Below are 18,637 nucleotides of genomic sequence, written 5' to 3' on the forward strand. Positions count from 1 at the left end.
ACACCACACATCTTTCACATTCCAGAACATAACTGCTTAGTACTTTATTGTAATGACTTTTTTCTTAAAAGCAAGCAAGATGTAAAGCTTTCTATATGCTTGTCTGACATGTTTCTAGTCACACATAGACTAGGCGGGGAGGTGGGCTTTGGCCTCCTATAATAGCACTGGCTTTGCACTGTACTATTGCACAACTTGCTCCCTGATGCTGTTCAGCTGTGCACCTCCTTCTTTCAGGTCTGGCATCATCCACACTAGCATGTATCTATTAAAAAAAAATTATTATTTCCCCCCTGAGGTTGTCTCATAAATCTCCAACCAAAAGAATAGCAGTGGTTTCCATAGCTGTGCCATAATCCTAGGAGTAAATCTTCCCAACAGCCAGAGTTAAATTTAGCCAAAGCACTCCAGCATGGATGAGAGACCTAATCTTCCTTACAGCCACAGAGGAAAAGTACCTATTTTAAGCCTGAAGTCTTAGACAAGCAGAAGCTTGGGTTTTGCCAAAGGGCAGCTTGCATTTTGGACATAGGAATGCGTAAATCACCTATCCACCTGTGAATGCTTTTAGCCTTCCTGTACTCTCCCACAATTGCTCCTGCAGCTCTTGTTCATGCCTTTAGCTTTTGGGTGGTATGGCTGATAGACACCTCAAGACACACAGCAGAGAAAGGGAACCCCAGACATCTCCCCAGAGTGGCACAAAGGAGGCACAAAAGCAGCTAAGCAAAATGTTATACTTAACAGTGGGGGAATAACATTTGAATTGGTTTATAACATGAGAGCCAAGAAGCATCAGGTCACACAACTGTTTCAGGGCACAACCACTTCCTGTTCTTCTGGCTCTATTACTTCAAAACTCTTCAAGGGTTTATTTAATTTGGGCTTACAAAGACAGAAGATTGCACCATGCCTCTATCTGAGTGACTGCACTCATACTGTGCAGAGAGCTGGCTCACTGGGAGCAGTGTTTGGAGAGCTACTACACAGTGACATTACACAAACATTTTAAACTAGCATATATTTATTCCCTTTCTGCTGTGTTTTCATGGTAGCTGGATAACACAGAGGTAGCCCTTCGGTCATGCTGCTGCTTGTGGGAAAGCCTTGTAAGTAATTTATGGAGGATTGTTATTCTTTAACCTATACCTATCAACAACCTATCCCACATGGTTACATACATGTGTATAACTATACGCAGGGCTGCTTTCACATGGAATCACTGCATTAACTTAAAGCAATTCCTCAAGAAAAAATGCCGACTTCGCCTTTAAACACAATACTTCCTACTCCATAGTGGTTGCTACAGAGGAGTAACAATATGATGTCAGAATATTTGATTCAGTATCTGAAATCCACTTTGAAATTTTAGGCTCTTTATTGTTTAAAAAAACACACTAGTTGTCAAGGCACAATTTGCAGTGTAGTGTGTATTTATACGTATGTGTGCAAATACACACACATCACAACAAATTTCATCAACTTAAACTGCATGCCAAAAACTTCATCTGTAACATGAGCCTCTTTGATGAGCACTTCCCAGTTCTGATACGTTTTATACCTTAGAATTTGTAAGTAGTACTTATTTCATAGAAAGATCAGTTGTAATCTGTGGAACAGTAGATAAAGACTCCGAAGTCCTGAATTCCATCAGAGAAACCATACCATATCCTCAGCCTTCATAGAAAATTCATCCTTCTCCTCTCTTATGTAGCAGTCACACAGTTCAGAATAGTCATAGCCAAAGCAGAAACTTACAGGCATGTATTGTCTATTGAAATGACAGATGTGGATAGACAGAGTGCAAGAAAAATAGAGCTACCTTCTGCCTTTTAAAAAGATATTTCTTTTTACTCAGGAACAGGGAAGAAATAACTGGAGAAGTTACAGCATTACCAACTTTAATTTATAAAGTCACCTTTTAAGATACCTAAGAATAAGTGGGTATCATTTGTGAAAGAAGCTGAGACAGTAAACTCTGCCCCTGAATGTTTCTTCTTCCAAGAGTAAAACAAGCCATGAGCCTACATGATTTCATTTGATAATATATTGTTCTGTAAAGGCTAGAAGTTGCCATAAGTAGTCTACTGTGACCTTTTCCTCTAACCTCTCTCTCTCTCTCAAACTTCTTTATCTCATAGGATGAAGAATTTAAGCTGGTACACATTTTAGTTGAAATCAGCAATACTTATTTCACTGAGTGTATTTTGGAGTGTATGAAGCATATAATCCAGAAAGTGACTAGATTTTGACATGCAGAATAAAGACTAAAGAAAGATAAAAGTTTAAAAAAGAAAACTACTAAGTAATGATTACAACAAAGAGGAGATGAGCTATCGATCCCATTTCACTTACTTTCTAGTAAGCGAACATTAACAAAGCCATTCTGGGAAATAAGTTAGCTGAAGAAAATGGGATTTTTAATTAAATTTATTAATTGTCTTTTTATAGCTTTCAGTTGAAAGCTTTACTGTTATTTTACATTTTTTGTCTTTATTTTACATAAGAAATGAACAATTACTGAACTGTTTTAAATCGAGTATGCCTCATAGGATTCATTTACTTTGTGTCCTCATTCAGTGTGTACATCATGCCATAGTGCCATTCCTCCACACAGAAAGAGAATGAGGTACAATAGGAAATCTACTCCTACTGAGGAATGTTTTTAGTGGCATACCAGCACAGCTCATGTTCACAAATGGAAAACTGATAACTTTTACAAAAAAAGATAACAGCCAAAAGTAATGTGACTAATTGCGATGGAGAGTTATGTTTATGAAAAAAACCCCAAACAAACCAAAACCCACTTGAAAACAGGGAGTCAAACAGTTTGCCTGGAAGATACAATACAGTATGAATTTCCAGAGTTTTACAAACATGAGTGGAATTCTACCAATAGTCAGAGATACTGGCATATTAATTTTTTCTTCTCTCTTCCTCATTGCCTAACCTCAGTTTAGCTCAAAACTTTGTAGAGCTATTTTGGTAAAATGAGGATTGTGTGAATGTAAAAGTATTGCTTGTTCAGGCTTGGGAAATGTACGTTCATGAAAAATTAATTTATCTGCACAAGTATACCCGTGTGCACCTGAAGAATTGGTAGCATATTCCACTAACAAAGCAGTAATGAGCTTTTACCACCAAAGTCAATTCATGAACATACTGAAGAAACTAGTTGTCAATCATGATGTAATTTTTAGATAAATAGATAGATATCTGCTCAGCCATCCTGCTCTCCTACTTAAAAGAAAGCTCCCTCACATTTATTGTATATACATTGCCAATATCTTGTCAACCAAGCATTATCATTGACAACGTATGTGTTTGTTATTTCTGGCAGTGATAATTCTAGAAATATTTCAAGGTTCCTTTCAAACATAAGAGGGAAGTAGACTATCTAAATCCTTTATACATCTTTTTCAGAGTCACAGCATATTTTCTGATTTATAAGGAAACCTTAGAGATAGGTTGATCAGAGTAACTAACTCCAGATTTTTTGCCAGCACCATCACATACTGTATGCATGATAAAAATGAGTGAAAATTAAAAAGCTAGGGACTATTTTCTATTTCCTGCAAACAATGAAGCTCTCTTAAGAATCTGCAGTCATTTAGAAGACTCTCAGGATTTTTCTAATTTTGCAATGTCTACTTCGATATTTTGATATAATTATGTTAAATTCCTTAAATTACTGATACATTAATCCACAAATTATAAAAATGTGGGGTTTGGTTTGGTTTTTTTTTTTTCCTCCATTCAGGGGTAACGTGTATTTTAAACAGCAAAAATAGAGAACTGTGGAGATATTGATTCACTGAAGGTTGAACAGTGGCATTAAAGTGGTATCACATTTTTTTCATTAGATTAAAAAAAAACAGGTCACTGGAAAAAGTATACTAATTTTCTTCCACCCCCGCTTCTTATTCTATAGAAATGTGTCTGGACCTTCCAAAAATAAACTTTACTAGGGTTACTGCATATAATTGCTGACTCATCACTGATTTCCATGATTATCCCTTCCCTCCCCAAAATATTCCCACATAGGGTAGAATACAACTAACATTTATCGCCTTGTTAAGATTAGCTATTTACTTGATGAGTGCCTACTCCACAATTAATTGCTTTCTTTTAAAATACAAAGTGGCTATTTTAAGAAATAGTGTTGCTATAATAAGTGTACAATCAAATTACCAAAGACAATGCTAACAGTTCTTATTAGTCCTGAAACAGAATTAGAATCTCATCCCCACTGTGTATAAATGGTAAAAAAATTTTCAATATTAATGAAATGTAGCTGTATAAGTAAGAGATTTTCAGTTCATTACTGCTAATAGAGAAGGCATTTCTAAATTTACATCAAATAAAAATACTTAAAACATTTACCCTATTATGAGAAAAGATATAAATGGAACCAACTTCTAAACAGTGAAAAAGAAACATATTTTTGGAAGGAATACAAATTTTGAATAAATATAGAAACATTATTTCAAAAAGTTCAAAGCAAAAATGCAGCAACTCCCTAAGGTGTTTTTTTTATCATCTATGAAGAGTTTGATGAAGGTGAGATAAATTCATAGTGCTAAATCCATGGAATATTTGCCTGACAAATATTTAACTCAGTAGTAGACCTAACATTTCCAAAGTCTAACAAGATTATATCTCCTCACTGTAAGTCATGGAAAAACTCCCTTCGGAAGAGATCTGTATGTCTATGCATTTGACCTGGCAATTTCTAAAGCACTGCACCCCGGACTGCAGAAAATGCATGACCAGGCACCATTAAAAAGATTTGCTTATTCTCTGTATCATTGAAAGGTAATAATCTGTTTTATTTCCAGAGGCTGTAGTGACTATTCCAGATGTATGTTTTTTTTCTATAAAGCCCTATATTTTTAATATTTTCAAGATCTTCCACAAAGCCTTAGATTTCAGGCACATGAATACACCTAACTATACCAGGTTTTTATTTTAATAGTTATCAATGAATAGTAGTAACACTTAATGTGTTGATATAGATGTTGTATGGATTAAATAATGAAAAGCTATTTAGTATTGCTGTTACTACTTGACTTAGGTGGTGGGTTTTTTTATTTAGAATCATAGAATCAGAGAATCATAGAATCATTTAGGTTGGAAAAGACCTTCAAGATCATCGAGTCCAACCATTAACCAAGCCCACTAAACCATGTCCTGAAGTACCCTGTCCACTGGCTTTTTGAATATCTCCAGGGATGGTGACTCAACCACTTCCCTGGGTAGCCCATTCCAATGCTTGACAACCCTCTCAGTTAAAAAAAAAAAAAAAAAAAAAATTCATCTAGTGACCAATACTAGCTATTGATTTGTTGGTGCGCAGTGTATAACAAAGTCATCCCTGTAACAGGAAGAAGCTGTGACACTGAAAAATCTTAATATCTCCTCATCAACATTATGGCTATATATTAAACTCCTGCTGCTGTTTTAGAAACCATATATGTATTTAATGTAGAATGAGTTGATGTGAAAAGAACTTCACAAACAGAAACATTAAATACTGTCAATAAACTTTCTTATGAAAAGCACAAGCTTACTGTTAGTGGGAATCAAGAATTAATTTACTTCTACCACAAATAGCCCTATATAAAGTTAGGATATTAATGAGTGAAGTGAGACAGGCAAAAATAACAGTTGTGCTTGTCTGAACCGGTAGCTGTGTGAAATAGTGAAATTAGAAGAGCTAGTGTTTCTGGAGTGACAGTGTCTGTATTTCCATGAAATTACTGTAATGGCTGCAAGGGGGCCATTTGAAGAAGTGAATTTTATGGCGATGTGTGATATTGCTGAATAAAATCTCTACAAAATAATAACACGTCTGAATTTTTAATAATGTCTGCAATGATATTGTCTTTTAATTTTATAAAACCTTTTAAAGTCCCAGTTCAAGAAAACATTTGAGCATATGCTGAAGTCTCTCTCAATATATTCAGGAAAGCACTGAAGCGTGAAGTCCCTCTGACTTCAGTAAGTATTCTTTCCTGAATAAGACTGTAAATCCCCTCTTAAATTACTAATGAAATTTACCCACCAATGAAGTGGTAAAGATTTAAAACAGAAGACTTATATAGTCCCCAAGATCTGTGTTCTCCTGAAGTGGAGCAAATTCCACTCTTCAGTGTGCTCTAAAGGAAAATTCAGTTCTTTGATGAATACCTTGAATTATAAACATCTGGGAAAAAAAAAAAAGGAAAAGTAGAAGACATCTTCCTAGCCACTGTGCAGTTACACAATGAACTAGTATCAAGTCCATCAGCGGATACCACAACATGCATTTTGGTACAATCACATAAAGGCCCAAAGCTAGAAGGCTCAATGCATGCACACAACTCTCTTGGATTATATTTATTTAAAATATCAACTGTTTTATTGAGTAAAAGCCATGTAGTTAATACAGAATATTTGCATTAAAAACACATAACTGTATGGGGAGTTTTTAATTCCTATGATCTAATATTCACCACAGTATTTGTCAACAATGAAAGTTAATCAACAAATATAATAGTAAAAACTATCAATTTTTTTTTCCTTCAGAAAATTTCTCTAACTGATATACAGAGCAAATTAGAACACCGTTTTATGACAGCAGTTCCTACTCAGGCTGCACAACTCGAAGTATACTTCAGACCATAGTTTGACACTACCATAGTTGCAGGTTTTAATTTTTTGCTGTCTGGTTCCAGAACCTCTGTGAGATATTTAGATGCAAACCCAAACCGGCTGCACACTAGAACTGGGAGCTTCCTCAAACAAGGCAAAAGGAAATGCAGGGCAGAATGGTGCACATGCTGAGGATGCAGGAAGATGTGCCCTTCTATTCAGAACCCTCTTCTGCATGTATCTTGCTATTGGCACCATTTTAAAAAAGTGCAGGGGGGATGCAGTAAGATTAGTAGTTACGGCAAAGATACCCTACTGAGCCTACCACTAAGCAATTATTCTGAAAAGTGGCAGATAGAGTTTTACAGCTTCTTAAGATGACACAGGAATTGAATTGAGGTAGCACTTACTCAGCGAATGCTCCAGCTACCGAGGCACTATACAAAAGCTCTTTTCAGAGCAACATACACAGAGATTCAGGGTTTGATGCTTTTCGACAAGTCCCATCAGACTGACCACTTAGAAACAAAATTATTCTTGATTCCAAGTGACAGCACCTGTTTAAGCTAGACCATCAGGTCATTTCTCAGATGGACAATGTCACACCAGTCATCTTATAGCTATATTCAGGCTTCCTTCATTGTTCCTTGCCCTACTTGTTTTCACAGGCTCATGGGCTTTAGACACAGAGCTACCAGAACATGCAACCTCAAGACTCCTGTATAAAGCAGTAGTAGAAAACTAAGTAATCTGCCTTTAAAAATAGATATCATCATGTTTCATCATGGCCTACATGCAAAGTAGGCCATTTATATTAGCTGACACTAAGAGATATCTACAGAGTTTTCGTCATAGGAAATGACTAAAATAATCAGATGTAAGCAACATTAATAAGTGTAATGAGGAGGTAGGAGAAAGAGATTAATTTCACAAATAATTTATTGGAAATATAATTAACTCACACCAAAAAAATCCATCAGGCAATAGAGGACCAAATATAGGTCACACAGAGGACACAGACTCCTGTCAGTTCTTTCTTCAATGCAGTTCCAAGGTAAAAAGAGAATATTGTCACATCAGTGATGTATTTAAAATCAAGTTTGAAAAAAGTATCTGTTTTTAAACATTTAAGTCTAACACTTGTGGAATGGAGTACTTACTTACAAGTTTGTCTAAAAGATCTGATGACAGCTTTTTGGAAATCTTTAAACTTTCTTATGCTTCATAATCAATGCTAAACTATTTAATAATCTTTCAATCAGAATAGCAATAGAGTGCAATTATTGCTTAGTTGCATGTTTATCTTTTCAAAAGTAATATAGGAGTGTTGTAGCAAAATATATCAATGCAAACACTTGAGGAAAAAAAAAATTATGAAAGTAAAAGTCTGCCAGGAAAAGAGTGCGGCATTTTCCTGTTCTTCTTTCATTAATCCTAGCATCATCAATAAATATCACCCATAAAAAATATTGCTATAAGTGTTTAATTTCCATTCTTAGGTTAGGTACCCTAATTTTGAATTCTGTTTCACTAAAGACTGCACTTACCGGTCATCACAGTTCTTATTAAATCATTAGAAGGCCATTAGTCCAGTACAGAAACTATGGAAAGCAAGGAATTAGAACTTGTTAAAATTTTAAGTCTATCAAAACTGGAAACACCATACCTCGGTGTCCCTGACCATAGGTCACAGGGGACACCATAGGTCCCTGAACTGAAACATTACATACCATACTCTGAAAAACAAAAAATATGAATTCCCTATATAGATTCCAACTCTAATACATTATCTACCGTGATCTATCAGTATATTCTTTGACTCATCCCAGCTGAGTTTCAGACTGTTGATTCTAATGCAAATGTTGACTCTAATTCCAAACAATGGGTCTTGTTAACGTTTCCCAACCTATGTTCCATGGACTACTATTGGTCTGGGACTGTGGTCCATAGAAGAAATAAATACACAGAGATGCACTTATTAGCCATTCAGCTCTACATGACATGCAGTTACTCATGAAAGAAAATACCTATGAAGACACAAAAAAAATTCAAACAACCAGAAGAGTCCAACACAAACTCTTTCCAAGTTTCATGAGCTTTTTCAGTGTATCTGTATGTAGTGAGTACATGCCAGAGTTCAGAACTGCCTGTCTTTGTTTCCATGTTACCTACTTCGTGTATGGCTCTACTTCTCTAGGATTACTCAGCTACACTAAACAGTATGTCTAGTTATACAGTCTTAAGAAGTCCTCTACTTTAAACTCTCACAGCTGTTCCACTTTTTGAATGTTATTATATATTCAGCTGCTCGGCACCTCCTATCTTTCCAAGCTAATTCACTAATACATTTTTTTGTAATTATATATTTAATGAGTTCCAAAACAACTGGCTAAGAGGAATGAGGCAAATCCCTTAATAATATTGAAAATGTTAGAAATACCAGTAGAACTGTTCCTAGTGTGGTTGAAACTGAACAGCATTTATTCTACAATATTTTAAAGATATAGAATAGGAAACTTGAATTCTTTTGGACACCACAAAACTTTAAGTTAGTTTTCTAACTGTAAATTACAACGCTATCAGACTGATAAAATCACCACCATTTATTTAGGTAAACTACTCAACCCCACCATCAGTCAAATATTATAAATCCATAAGCCTAATCCTAGTTTCAACTAGTTGTATTAACATGTATATTTCATCTTCTACCAATACTATACACTTTCATTACAATTGTATATATTTGGGTAAACCTCTCATTGGTATGATAGTCCAGAAATTTACACAGGAACCGGGTTTTGTTTGGGATTAATTTCATTGACACTGTCCAAATCAAATATTGACCAAAGCCGCTTTGGGAGAAATGTGCAATCCTCTTAATAAACAAAACAAAACTTCTACTGAAATGGAAGAAACATTTACATCACTGTTATAATAGCATTTACTGATTTTTATGCAGTTTTGCCAAAAGGTTGCACAGCATCCTGTGGGTGCTAGTGTGTACAGCCAGATGAATGATAGCCTACCCCATCTGTCTACAGAGGATCCTCATTTCAGACACAAGGTTTTTGGACTTCATAATAATCGGAAACTGACTGTGACAGTTGGCTATGCTGAGGTTGTGGTGTGGTTTTTTTTCTCTCAACTACATGTTATGGAGAATATTCAAAAAAAGCTGTTAACACCTGTAGAACATTAAGCAACCTCCAGAGGCTTTGTACATTTACCTTCAAGGATCCATGACACAAAAATTCAAAGATTTTTTTTTTCTTTTAAGCAAAATCTAGGCCATATTTTAATACACAGATAATATGTAGAAATTAGTCCTACTCATTATATCTGCACAACATCCTTGTGAAATCTATCTTTATTACTCATGCAAATAGTATCATTTTAGTGGGTTTTAGTCCAATATAATATAAAGTGGTAAGACTAAGCCAGAACCGTAACTTACTAATTCTCTGTAGGCTACCAACCAATTCTTGGTATTGCTATTCTCTAACAAGAATTTCAGATAGCAAAAGATGGATAAAACCATATTTAAATTAAAGAAGAGAAATTTAATAAGAGACATTCTCTTGGACTAAAAAAAATAAAGATTATTTAGGGTATAGTATACTATAATATATACCATACTAAATATTCCATCACAGATTTCCCTGACACATCTTTAAGCAAGTTTTTGATTACCATCCAATAATCCTCAAAAAGACAGGTTATACTGGAATGACACTTTCTGGTGATAGAAGCTGCCACAAAAACATTCAGTGCTGGATATAGGCCTGAGCTTCAGTCATGAAATTGCTAACTAAATGGGAAAACCCACACAAAAGTTAATAATATCAATATCTCTTATGTAGAATATTAAGATTTTGCTTGTGGCCTGCAGGTAGTATGGCACACAGTGCATGATAATGCATTCACTATTCTAGAAAAAAATAAGTATAGCTTATCAGCTATCCAACAGTGTATGAGAACACAACAGATTCCAGCAGATAATCATAAACTGAACTGAAGAAAAATGTTGTGTATGGCCTTTCAAAACCAATAGCCATATTTCAGCAATTAGCCAGAAAAACCTTAGAAGAATCACTTAGTCACTTAGGAGTCTCCATTCCCTATACAAAAGTCACATATAATATTCAGCATAATGAAGACAACTAAAGACATTATCCATGTTACATGAAGAAAAATAAAACAACTTCAGCTATATTTACAGAATAAACCAAATTGTTCCATATTTATCTGCATGACTCCTAGAGTACCCAGCTACAATTGGAATAAAGATCACTTAGAAAACCTTTTATGAATTGATACATATTTTTCTTTTGCTACAAGACTTTATGTTAAAGCCAAAAATCTTCAGATAGAATCTTTTGCTTTTTCAACAATAACTTTTTTTTTTAAAGTAAGAGCAAAATTCAAAGCAAAGTTGAAAGTGGAAATTTTTTTTCTAGTAAGCTGTAAGAGAAACTGGACAATAATTTGGAGTTGAGGTCTTCAAATTTTGCAGGTAATGTGTGCTCCTCAATAGGAGGAAATAATTACAATCAAATTGTTCATTTTGAAGGATTTGGAGTTATTTCTTTTCACAGTTGAGCATACTGCACTTCTTTTTTTTCCATTATAGCAATGAACTTGAAGGGTCTGAGTTTTCTAGCCCTGATTATTAACAAAACAATGAAGCTGCTTTCTTATCTATTAAATATATAAGAATCCTCTGCTCCTTCAGTCAAACTGTACCTACACTTCAAATTTACCAGAATAAGTGCTCTCACAGTTGAGTTCTGTATGAAACTTCTAACACATCTACTAAACAACTACAGTTTTTTATGTATGCAATTTGTAAAAAGATCATTAGTAATTATCAAAATGCATGCACATTACTAAACTACATCAGCTATTGCTCCTGTTCCTAATGCTTCAAGAGTAGAGAGTCATCCAGTTGACACAGCATTTTGAAGTACCTTCTTAATTTTTTAAATCTTTTATGAACCAAGATAGGTCTAAGATTGTTGAAAATATGACTTGAATATTTTGTCTGACTAAGCAGAGCCCCAGTTCTGAGGGAAAAAAAGAAAGATCAGTCCCAGAATAAGAGTTTGCTCACACTAATCCCATTGCAAGGCTGGGGTCAAACACACAGCTAGTGGCAAATTTCACATTTACATATTCAATATAAAATTTGCTGTTGGCAAATATGACCTTAACATTTACTTTTCATGAATAGTCACACTAATCAAGCACCAACATATAAATGCTCATGAAAAATTAATACAAAATGGTCTTAAAGAGTTTGAAATCGAATTTTAATTCTAAATTTGAATAAATATTAATGTACAAGCCTACTCCTATTTGTTCATTTCTAAATGTTATCAACTTCACAATGACATAAAGAATAATTCTTGGACAAATTTGTATTTGAAGTAATGTTTTAGATCAATATATGCAGTTAACTCTGCTAAGCTTCTTGGCAGCTCAGGATCTAATCTCTGAGAAAGATATTTCAGTACTTCAGGGAATGTGCTCAGTGGTAAAAGTTTTCAGCTGAGAAAATGCATAAGAGCATACTCTCATGTCATTTAATGCAATGGCAGCCTTTCTGCTGCAGACTAGTTGTACTGCATCTAGCTGAAGCTGAGAAAATTACTTTGTTCTTCATAAATATATATGTAAAAAAGAAAATCCCCAATTTAGTAAAATACTTAAATTCATATTTTTAGGCAAATACATACATATTTTGCTGGACTGGGATCAAACATAATTATCCTGTATTATGACATTTTCACAAATAATATTGCCTCAACATTTTTAGGATCATTTTCATCAGTATCTAAGTTTTATGGGTCTTGGCAGAACTAAATTTGGAGGTACTCACACTGGATATTAATTAATGGGAGGACATTTACAGATATTTTGAAAAGAAAAGAGATTAACATATAATTCCAAGGAAGTAAAAAAGCTAATTTGTATTTCAGCATAATGATAAAAATGAGCTGAATTACAAGTTTAATCAGTTTATAGCATAAGGTCTTTGTGACTTTCAAAGTTAAGCATAAATCTGATATATTCATCCAAAATGATAAGGCTACTTATCCCATCGCAACTCTTATGTTACCTTTCCTTATTTTGCTAATTAGGCAATAACCCCACAAAAATCCGTTCTTGCCAGCAGTTAATTACCATTTGAGACTATCAAATCTTATAAAAACCATAATTTATAGGCTGTTATATAGAGTGGATGTGTTTTCTGAAGCAAAAATTGCAACATCAACAATAAAAGAAAAACAACATGCTTTGTAAAATTCTGTTATGTTGCTCCTAGGTGAAGATATCAGAATATCACAAATGAATGCACAAACTACAGGCCTCACTTCTAGAAAGTCTAGGCCCCTCAAACCTTAATAATTCTGGTTTTACAATTTTCTCTATCAGTTTCTAAAAAATTCAGAAAATAAGCAAAACAGTGTTGATGCTATGTAACTGAAAGCTATCTAAGGAACATCTATACAGAAATATGATTTGGAAAAGCACACTCCCATTTACATAACACTTGCCTGTTGAGATATAAAGATTTTGGTTTTGATACCTTCTGGGATATTAAAAGCTGTAGTCGTAGCAGCAAAAGTAAAAATTTAAATGTTTTGGTATTGTCAAATTCCAAAGCTCCCAGTGTTTTAATTGGAAAAAAATAGTACTTTGTCTCACAGATTTGTTGTTGCCATTGTTGTGCAGGTGATTAATTTTACTCTAAAACCTTACTTATTGGTTGATGGAAAGTTGCTTTATACAGTCTTTAAAACCTTGTAATCTTTCAGGGTGAAAGATGTTTAAACAAAATATTTTATCTGTTAGCATTCATTATGGTAGATGCTAGCTCTCACCAATACTTCTCTCTGCAATCAGTCATTCAGAAATAATATATTATGACCCGAAGTGCAGAGGGGATTTTGAATGTATTTTGTATTAGATTTTTCATGTAAATATGACTGAACAAAAGATGTCCAAAAAACATGAAGATGACTGAGATATGGTGAAGATTTTGTGAAACATGTCTGTCTATCTATTTAATATGTAAATACATTATACTCAGAATAGTATAAGAAGGGAAGGCATTTCAGTATTTCAGGGAATCAAGAAATATCCTCAGTACTTTCTGTTGCACACCAACATGTTAAAATATGGGAGTTTTTTGATGTAGAGCATTCCCTTCAACTTTCCTTTTAATGGTTCAGCATAATTAGAACCTTTGAAATATTCTGAATCAGTATGGGCTTGACAAGGGCATGTGAAGTGGAATAGAGCTATGCACATTTGCTAGACCTCATTTAAAGATATACGTCATTATCCTGGTAACACCATTTCAGCCTGAGCAGTGACTATTTCCCATTTTACTCAGAAAAGTACTAACAGCACAGGGAGGCAACAACGCCTGCAGGTCTCTGCACTAAAATCTAAAGAACAGGCAACCTTTGTAATTTTTAATGAAGAGTTTCTTCCCTCTGGAACCACACCTGCACTAAAGTTTTTCTTGTGATCTGTGAACCTTTTACTACTGCAAGCTGTTTTACTGGCCACAGTCTTGCAAAACAGCTAATGGGAGACAGGTAGTACTAAATTGAACTTGTAGAAAGACACCAGTACTATCAGGGCAAAAGAAAAAAAGTATAGATCTAGAAATAGGCCCAGTGCTGACAGAGAGATACCAAAACATCAGTACCATACTGTACCATACTAGTGGTTGAGAAGTATGGGGTGGGCCATCTGGAAACCTCCATGTATCTGGCTGGAACAGTCCAACACTGGATACTACTGAAAAATATATAGAGTCCATTCTCCTTTCCTCTTCCTCCTCCACCGAACAAACTGTCAAAAGATAAAGACCCATTGTAGAGAAAAAAAAAAAAAAAAAGACCTAAAAATATGTACAGGTGTTAGATAACCCCAGGATAAGAAGTTTCTTCCTGGCGCCCATCTGATTTTACTATAGCCAGAACAATGACAAGTCTGAAGAGTTAAATCTGGTATTGTAACCGCTGGAAAAATGTCAGAAGACTCTGTGTGTGTGCACATTTGCACTTCTTTGAGCACACCTCTTATTTATGACTCCTTCTGCCTAGCTAAATCAGTACATGTGCTCTATTTTGTCCAATGTGCTCTCTTGGGCCCATGTCAAGCCATAAGAAATACAGAGTTTGCCTTTTAGAGGTGAACATTTACTTTCAGTCTATACTGCATGGTTGTTATCTGTTTAAAGAAAACACACCTGTTTAAAGAAAACACACTTGTTGCCAGTCAGACAGTGTTTTCTAGTCCTTATGAGTAAATTATATTTTTTAAATAGTGACCAGGGAAGATAATTTTCCTGTTTATAGGAGGTTTCGTTTTTCCTACATTAAATTGGAGTGTTTTGTGTATGTTTATTTCCTCTGCCTTTTGGAGGCTTTTGATGCTCTCTATGCTATTCCTGTCTAGTCTTGCTAGATCATTATGGAGTAGTTAGTCCAAGTAAAAAAAAAAACCTCAAATACCTAGTTGAAGTGGACTATGCTTTTCAAATATAAAACACATGGAAACAGATTTAAAATAATTGGGACTCTGAGGCTCTACCAGAGAGCTAGCCCCATTTTCTTATTTTTTAATTATTGTACAGTATTACATCTATCCATAGCAAAGAAAAAATGGAGTCCCTGTATCAAAGCCAAACTGAGGTATAGCTCCACAACTGGAAGATGCAGTGCAGAAAGAAATCTTTCAAAAAGTCTTCTGGAGGATAAAACACACACACATAGAAACAAACAGGAAAATATTTCTATTTGCTTCCTAAGGAAGCAAAGAAACCTGAGTCTTTACAGTAAAGTATCAATGTAAACCAGGTCACAAAGCCTGTCTGATGGTACACACTTTAAATCTATGACTTTTCTTTGCAGCTCAGGCTTTCAGCTTTAATAGAGCTGCATGACAAAGGAGGAACCAATGGCAGTTATTTGAAGGATGTTGCACCATAACTGGTGATTCAGTCTTTCACTCTATCCTGCTAAATCCTAATGGATTTTTGCTTTGAGGACTGTAGCTACATAATAAGGAAATAACAATATTAATCATATAGACTTGGTATTAGTCATGCCAGCATATTCTACTCCCTTCTATTAAAACTCAGTAGTACTGATGAGTAGTTTTAAGAGATGAAATCTTAATAATGTGACTACTATATCTGCAGGTATCTTGAGAAAAAGAAATGAAAATACAAATTAGGAAGACAAGCAACACATTAACGTATTTTAAAAGTCTAACATCATAGTGCTTGAATAAATTCAAGCCTTTACTGAGTTTGGCACAAAAATTAATTATTTAAACACTAAAAAACCATAGCTAAAACCAGATTAGAAAAGCAGCTGAACACAGGTTAAGAGTACTGCTCCAGGACATATCCTCATCCAAGGAATTTCCACCACACAGGAAAAAAACAGTAAACTATTTATACCTGCTAGGTTCTTTTCCACTTGATGGACACTTTTTTCAAATCGATGCTGAAATATCTGACGGATTATTATTAGCTCCAAATTTCATGAACAATAAGGACATTGTAAATACATTGTAACAGATGTTTTCATTAATTGTACCAGGGTAGCTAAGGTGACATTAGCACTTTTTTATTACCAAAGACTCAAATAGAAAACAGCAGCTGTATGGGAAAAGTAATAACTTGGCCTCTTCTTACAAAGGAAATACTGGGTTTCCAAAAAGTTTACATTTCACTTTTAAATTCAAAAGTTATAAATTGCAGATTGACTATGGTCTTCTCTCAGAAGCACCAACTATGCAGCTTCAATATTTAAAGTCGTCATTCAGTTTAGAGGGGAAAGCATTAAATGGTTGTGCTACGAGTTATACAGTACAAGATCTCTGCCACATAATATGAGAAGGTGGTGATCTGTATGTGCAGGTTGCTGTTATTACTATTACCAAACAGCACAATATTAATGTAGAGATCCTTTTCCAGAACAGATTCTGAAGCACTTCATATATTTCAGTGAGCTAAACCTGATAGTAGTCTAGGTCTCTTTTTCACAGTTAAAGAAACAAAGATAACATAAAAACATAATTTACCAAAAGACACATCTGCAAAGTCAAGACTGAGTGAGATTTTAGATCATTTGGTTTCCAGTCCTGTCTTACAAATACAATATGTTCATTATTCTGCTTAAAAACATTTACAAAAAACATTACCAAAACTATTCATAATGGATTTTAAAAATCCGTTTGAATAAAACTATAGTTTTAAAACAAAAAAATCAGAATAAGAGTTTCATTAGGTGCACATGATTACAGTTAAGCAGCTACAATCCCTATACCGTCAGCTTCATATAACATGTATGAGTCATGGAAGGCTAGCACCGTTACAGCCCTGCTAGAAATGCAGAGAAAAGGGGGAAGCAAAAGATACAATGCAGTACACCTGGACATCCCATGTCAGGTCATCAGGTCATTCTGCTGGAAAAAGATGTCTTGTGCAAAACTCAGCTGATGGCTGAATTGAAACAAGGTGCTACATATTGTAGCTATCTCTACATAAAATCCACCAAAGTCTAATTAATCTATGCTGTCTTGATACTTACCTACCTCTACATGAGCTTTTCCTGCTGCTTTTCAAGGAATGCATGAATGCCACGTTAACTGGCACATAGAAACTATCATTTTTCATAAGAAACATTCCCTGAATTTTCCCCAAATACACGAAATAAGAAATTATTTCATATCCATATTCATTTAATTCTATTTTTATTTCCTAAGAGAAAAACAGATGTTAAGATCCAAAGAAACTCCAGTGATACGTAACCATAATTGTTGATACTACCTGAGGTGCTTTATTCACAATATTAAGAACAGACACATATTCGTAAACATATCAATGTTCATTTGACTGAAATTCTTCCTTCTCCATGGGCCCCAGATGCTTTGGTGCACTATAACCCTGGAGACAGTAGGAGCAGTAGATCCAACACAAGATTTTTGGCAGTATGCAACTGAGTTGATTTGCACTCTCCTACTTCAATCCACTCAGTAGTAGCTCAAGGGAAGAGCTCACAGCAGGGCCTCTCACTCTCTCCCAAGATTCTGTCCGTTGTTAGCGGTGTAGTGGCTAGACCCAGAACCACGAAAAATGTCCACATGTGCTACAAGAACAGCATTATGCTGGTGATTGCCTATCTATCTTTGGTTTATGTTTGGACAATAAATGGAGGTAAGGGCTACAGATACATTAGTTTCCAAACTACAAATATATTAGTTTTCAGCCTTATGAATAATCATAACCATTGTGAGCCCTTCAAAGATAAATCCAGAGTAGAAAGAGCACAAACTCATGTAAATTAACAGATATAATGGACGCTCCTTACCTCTACATTCATGCTCATATTGCATTTTTGGAGTCAAACTGCCAGTATGATGTTGAGAGATATTTTTTAAGAGAATTGCTAGATTATTTTTTTTCCTCAACCTCCTCCCATGCTGATACTTCACCACAGAGAGCATGTATTTATTTTATCATAAGAGAGCAGTAAGACTGAAGCAATGTTATGCTGTACTCAGATGGGAGCCTTTACAGCCCAAGACAAACAACAAGATGACATTCAGCCTTTGATAGAAACTCATAGCGTGGTTTCATGATATGAATAATATTTACACCTTCTAAAGCAGAAAACTAAGCTCAAAATGATGTGATTCACCTAAAGCTAAAAAAATCAGAAAGGAACTGTGTAAAGGCCTCCAGTAAGGTACACTAAGAACTGACTAAACCTACCTATCCAGTCTTATAAAAGTCTTATCTATCTATCTATCTATCTATCTATCATCTCTCTATCAATCATCTATCTGCCTACCTATGTATCTACCTACCTATATGCCAGATTTAGGCTTCAGATTATAGCATTATTACTTGGGTTATAGGATCTGTGCATCACAGAATACTATATCACCAGATATAATAACTCATGGAAGACAA

At 34.8% G+C, this 18,637-nt stretch overlaps 1 protein-coding gene across 11 annotated transcripts in view; it reads right to left on the reverse strand.

Moving 5' to 3' along the window:
* The window catches only part of SNTG1 (syntrophin gamma 1), a 372,119-nt gene that overhangs the window by 114,602 nt on the left and 238,880 nt on the right, over nucleotides 1–18,637 (reverse strand). For 7 of the 11 annotated variants that reach the window (XM_030012053.1, XM_030012059.1, XM_030012056.1 and 4 more), the window contains one exon: nucleotides 14,354–14,499. The exons of 2 other annotated variants lie outside the window; for them this stretch is intronic. In XM_030012053.1, coding sequence (XP_029867913.1) covers nucleotides 14,354–14,499 — 146 coding nt within the window. The remainder of the gene's footprint in view (nucleotides 1–14,353; nucleotides 14,500–18,637) is intronic. 2 more of the 11 variants (XM_030012060.2, XM_030012061.2) reach the window with 1 other exon arrangement.

Source organism: Aquila chrysaetos, chromosome 4, assembly GCF_900496995.4.
Source record: "Aquila chrysaetos chrysaetos chromosome 4, bAquChr1.4, whole genome shotgun sequence".
NCBI classification, from domain to species: Eukaryota; Metazoa; Chordata; class Aves; order Accipitriformes; family Accipitridae; genus Aquila; species Aquila chrysaetos.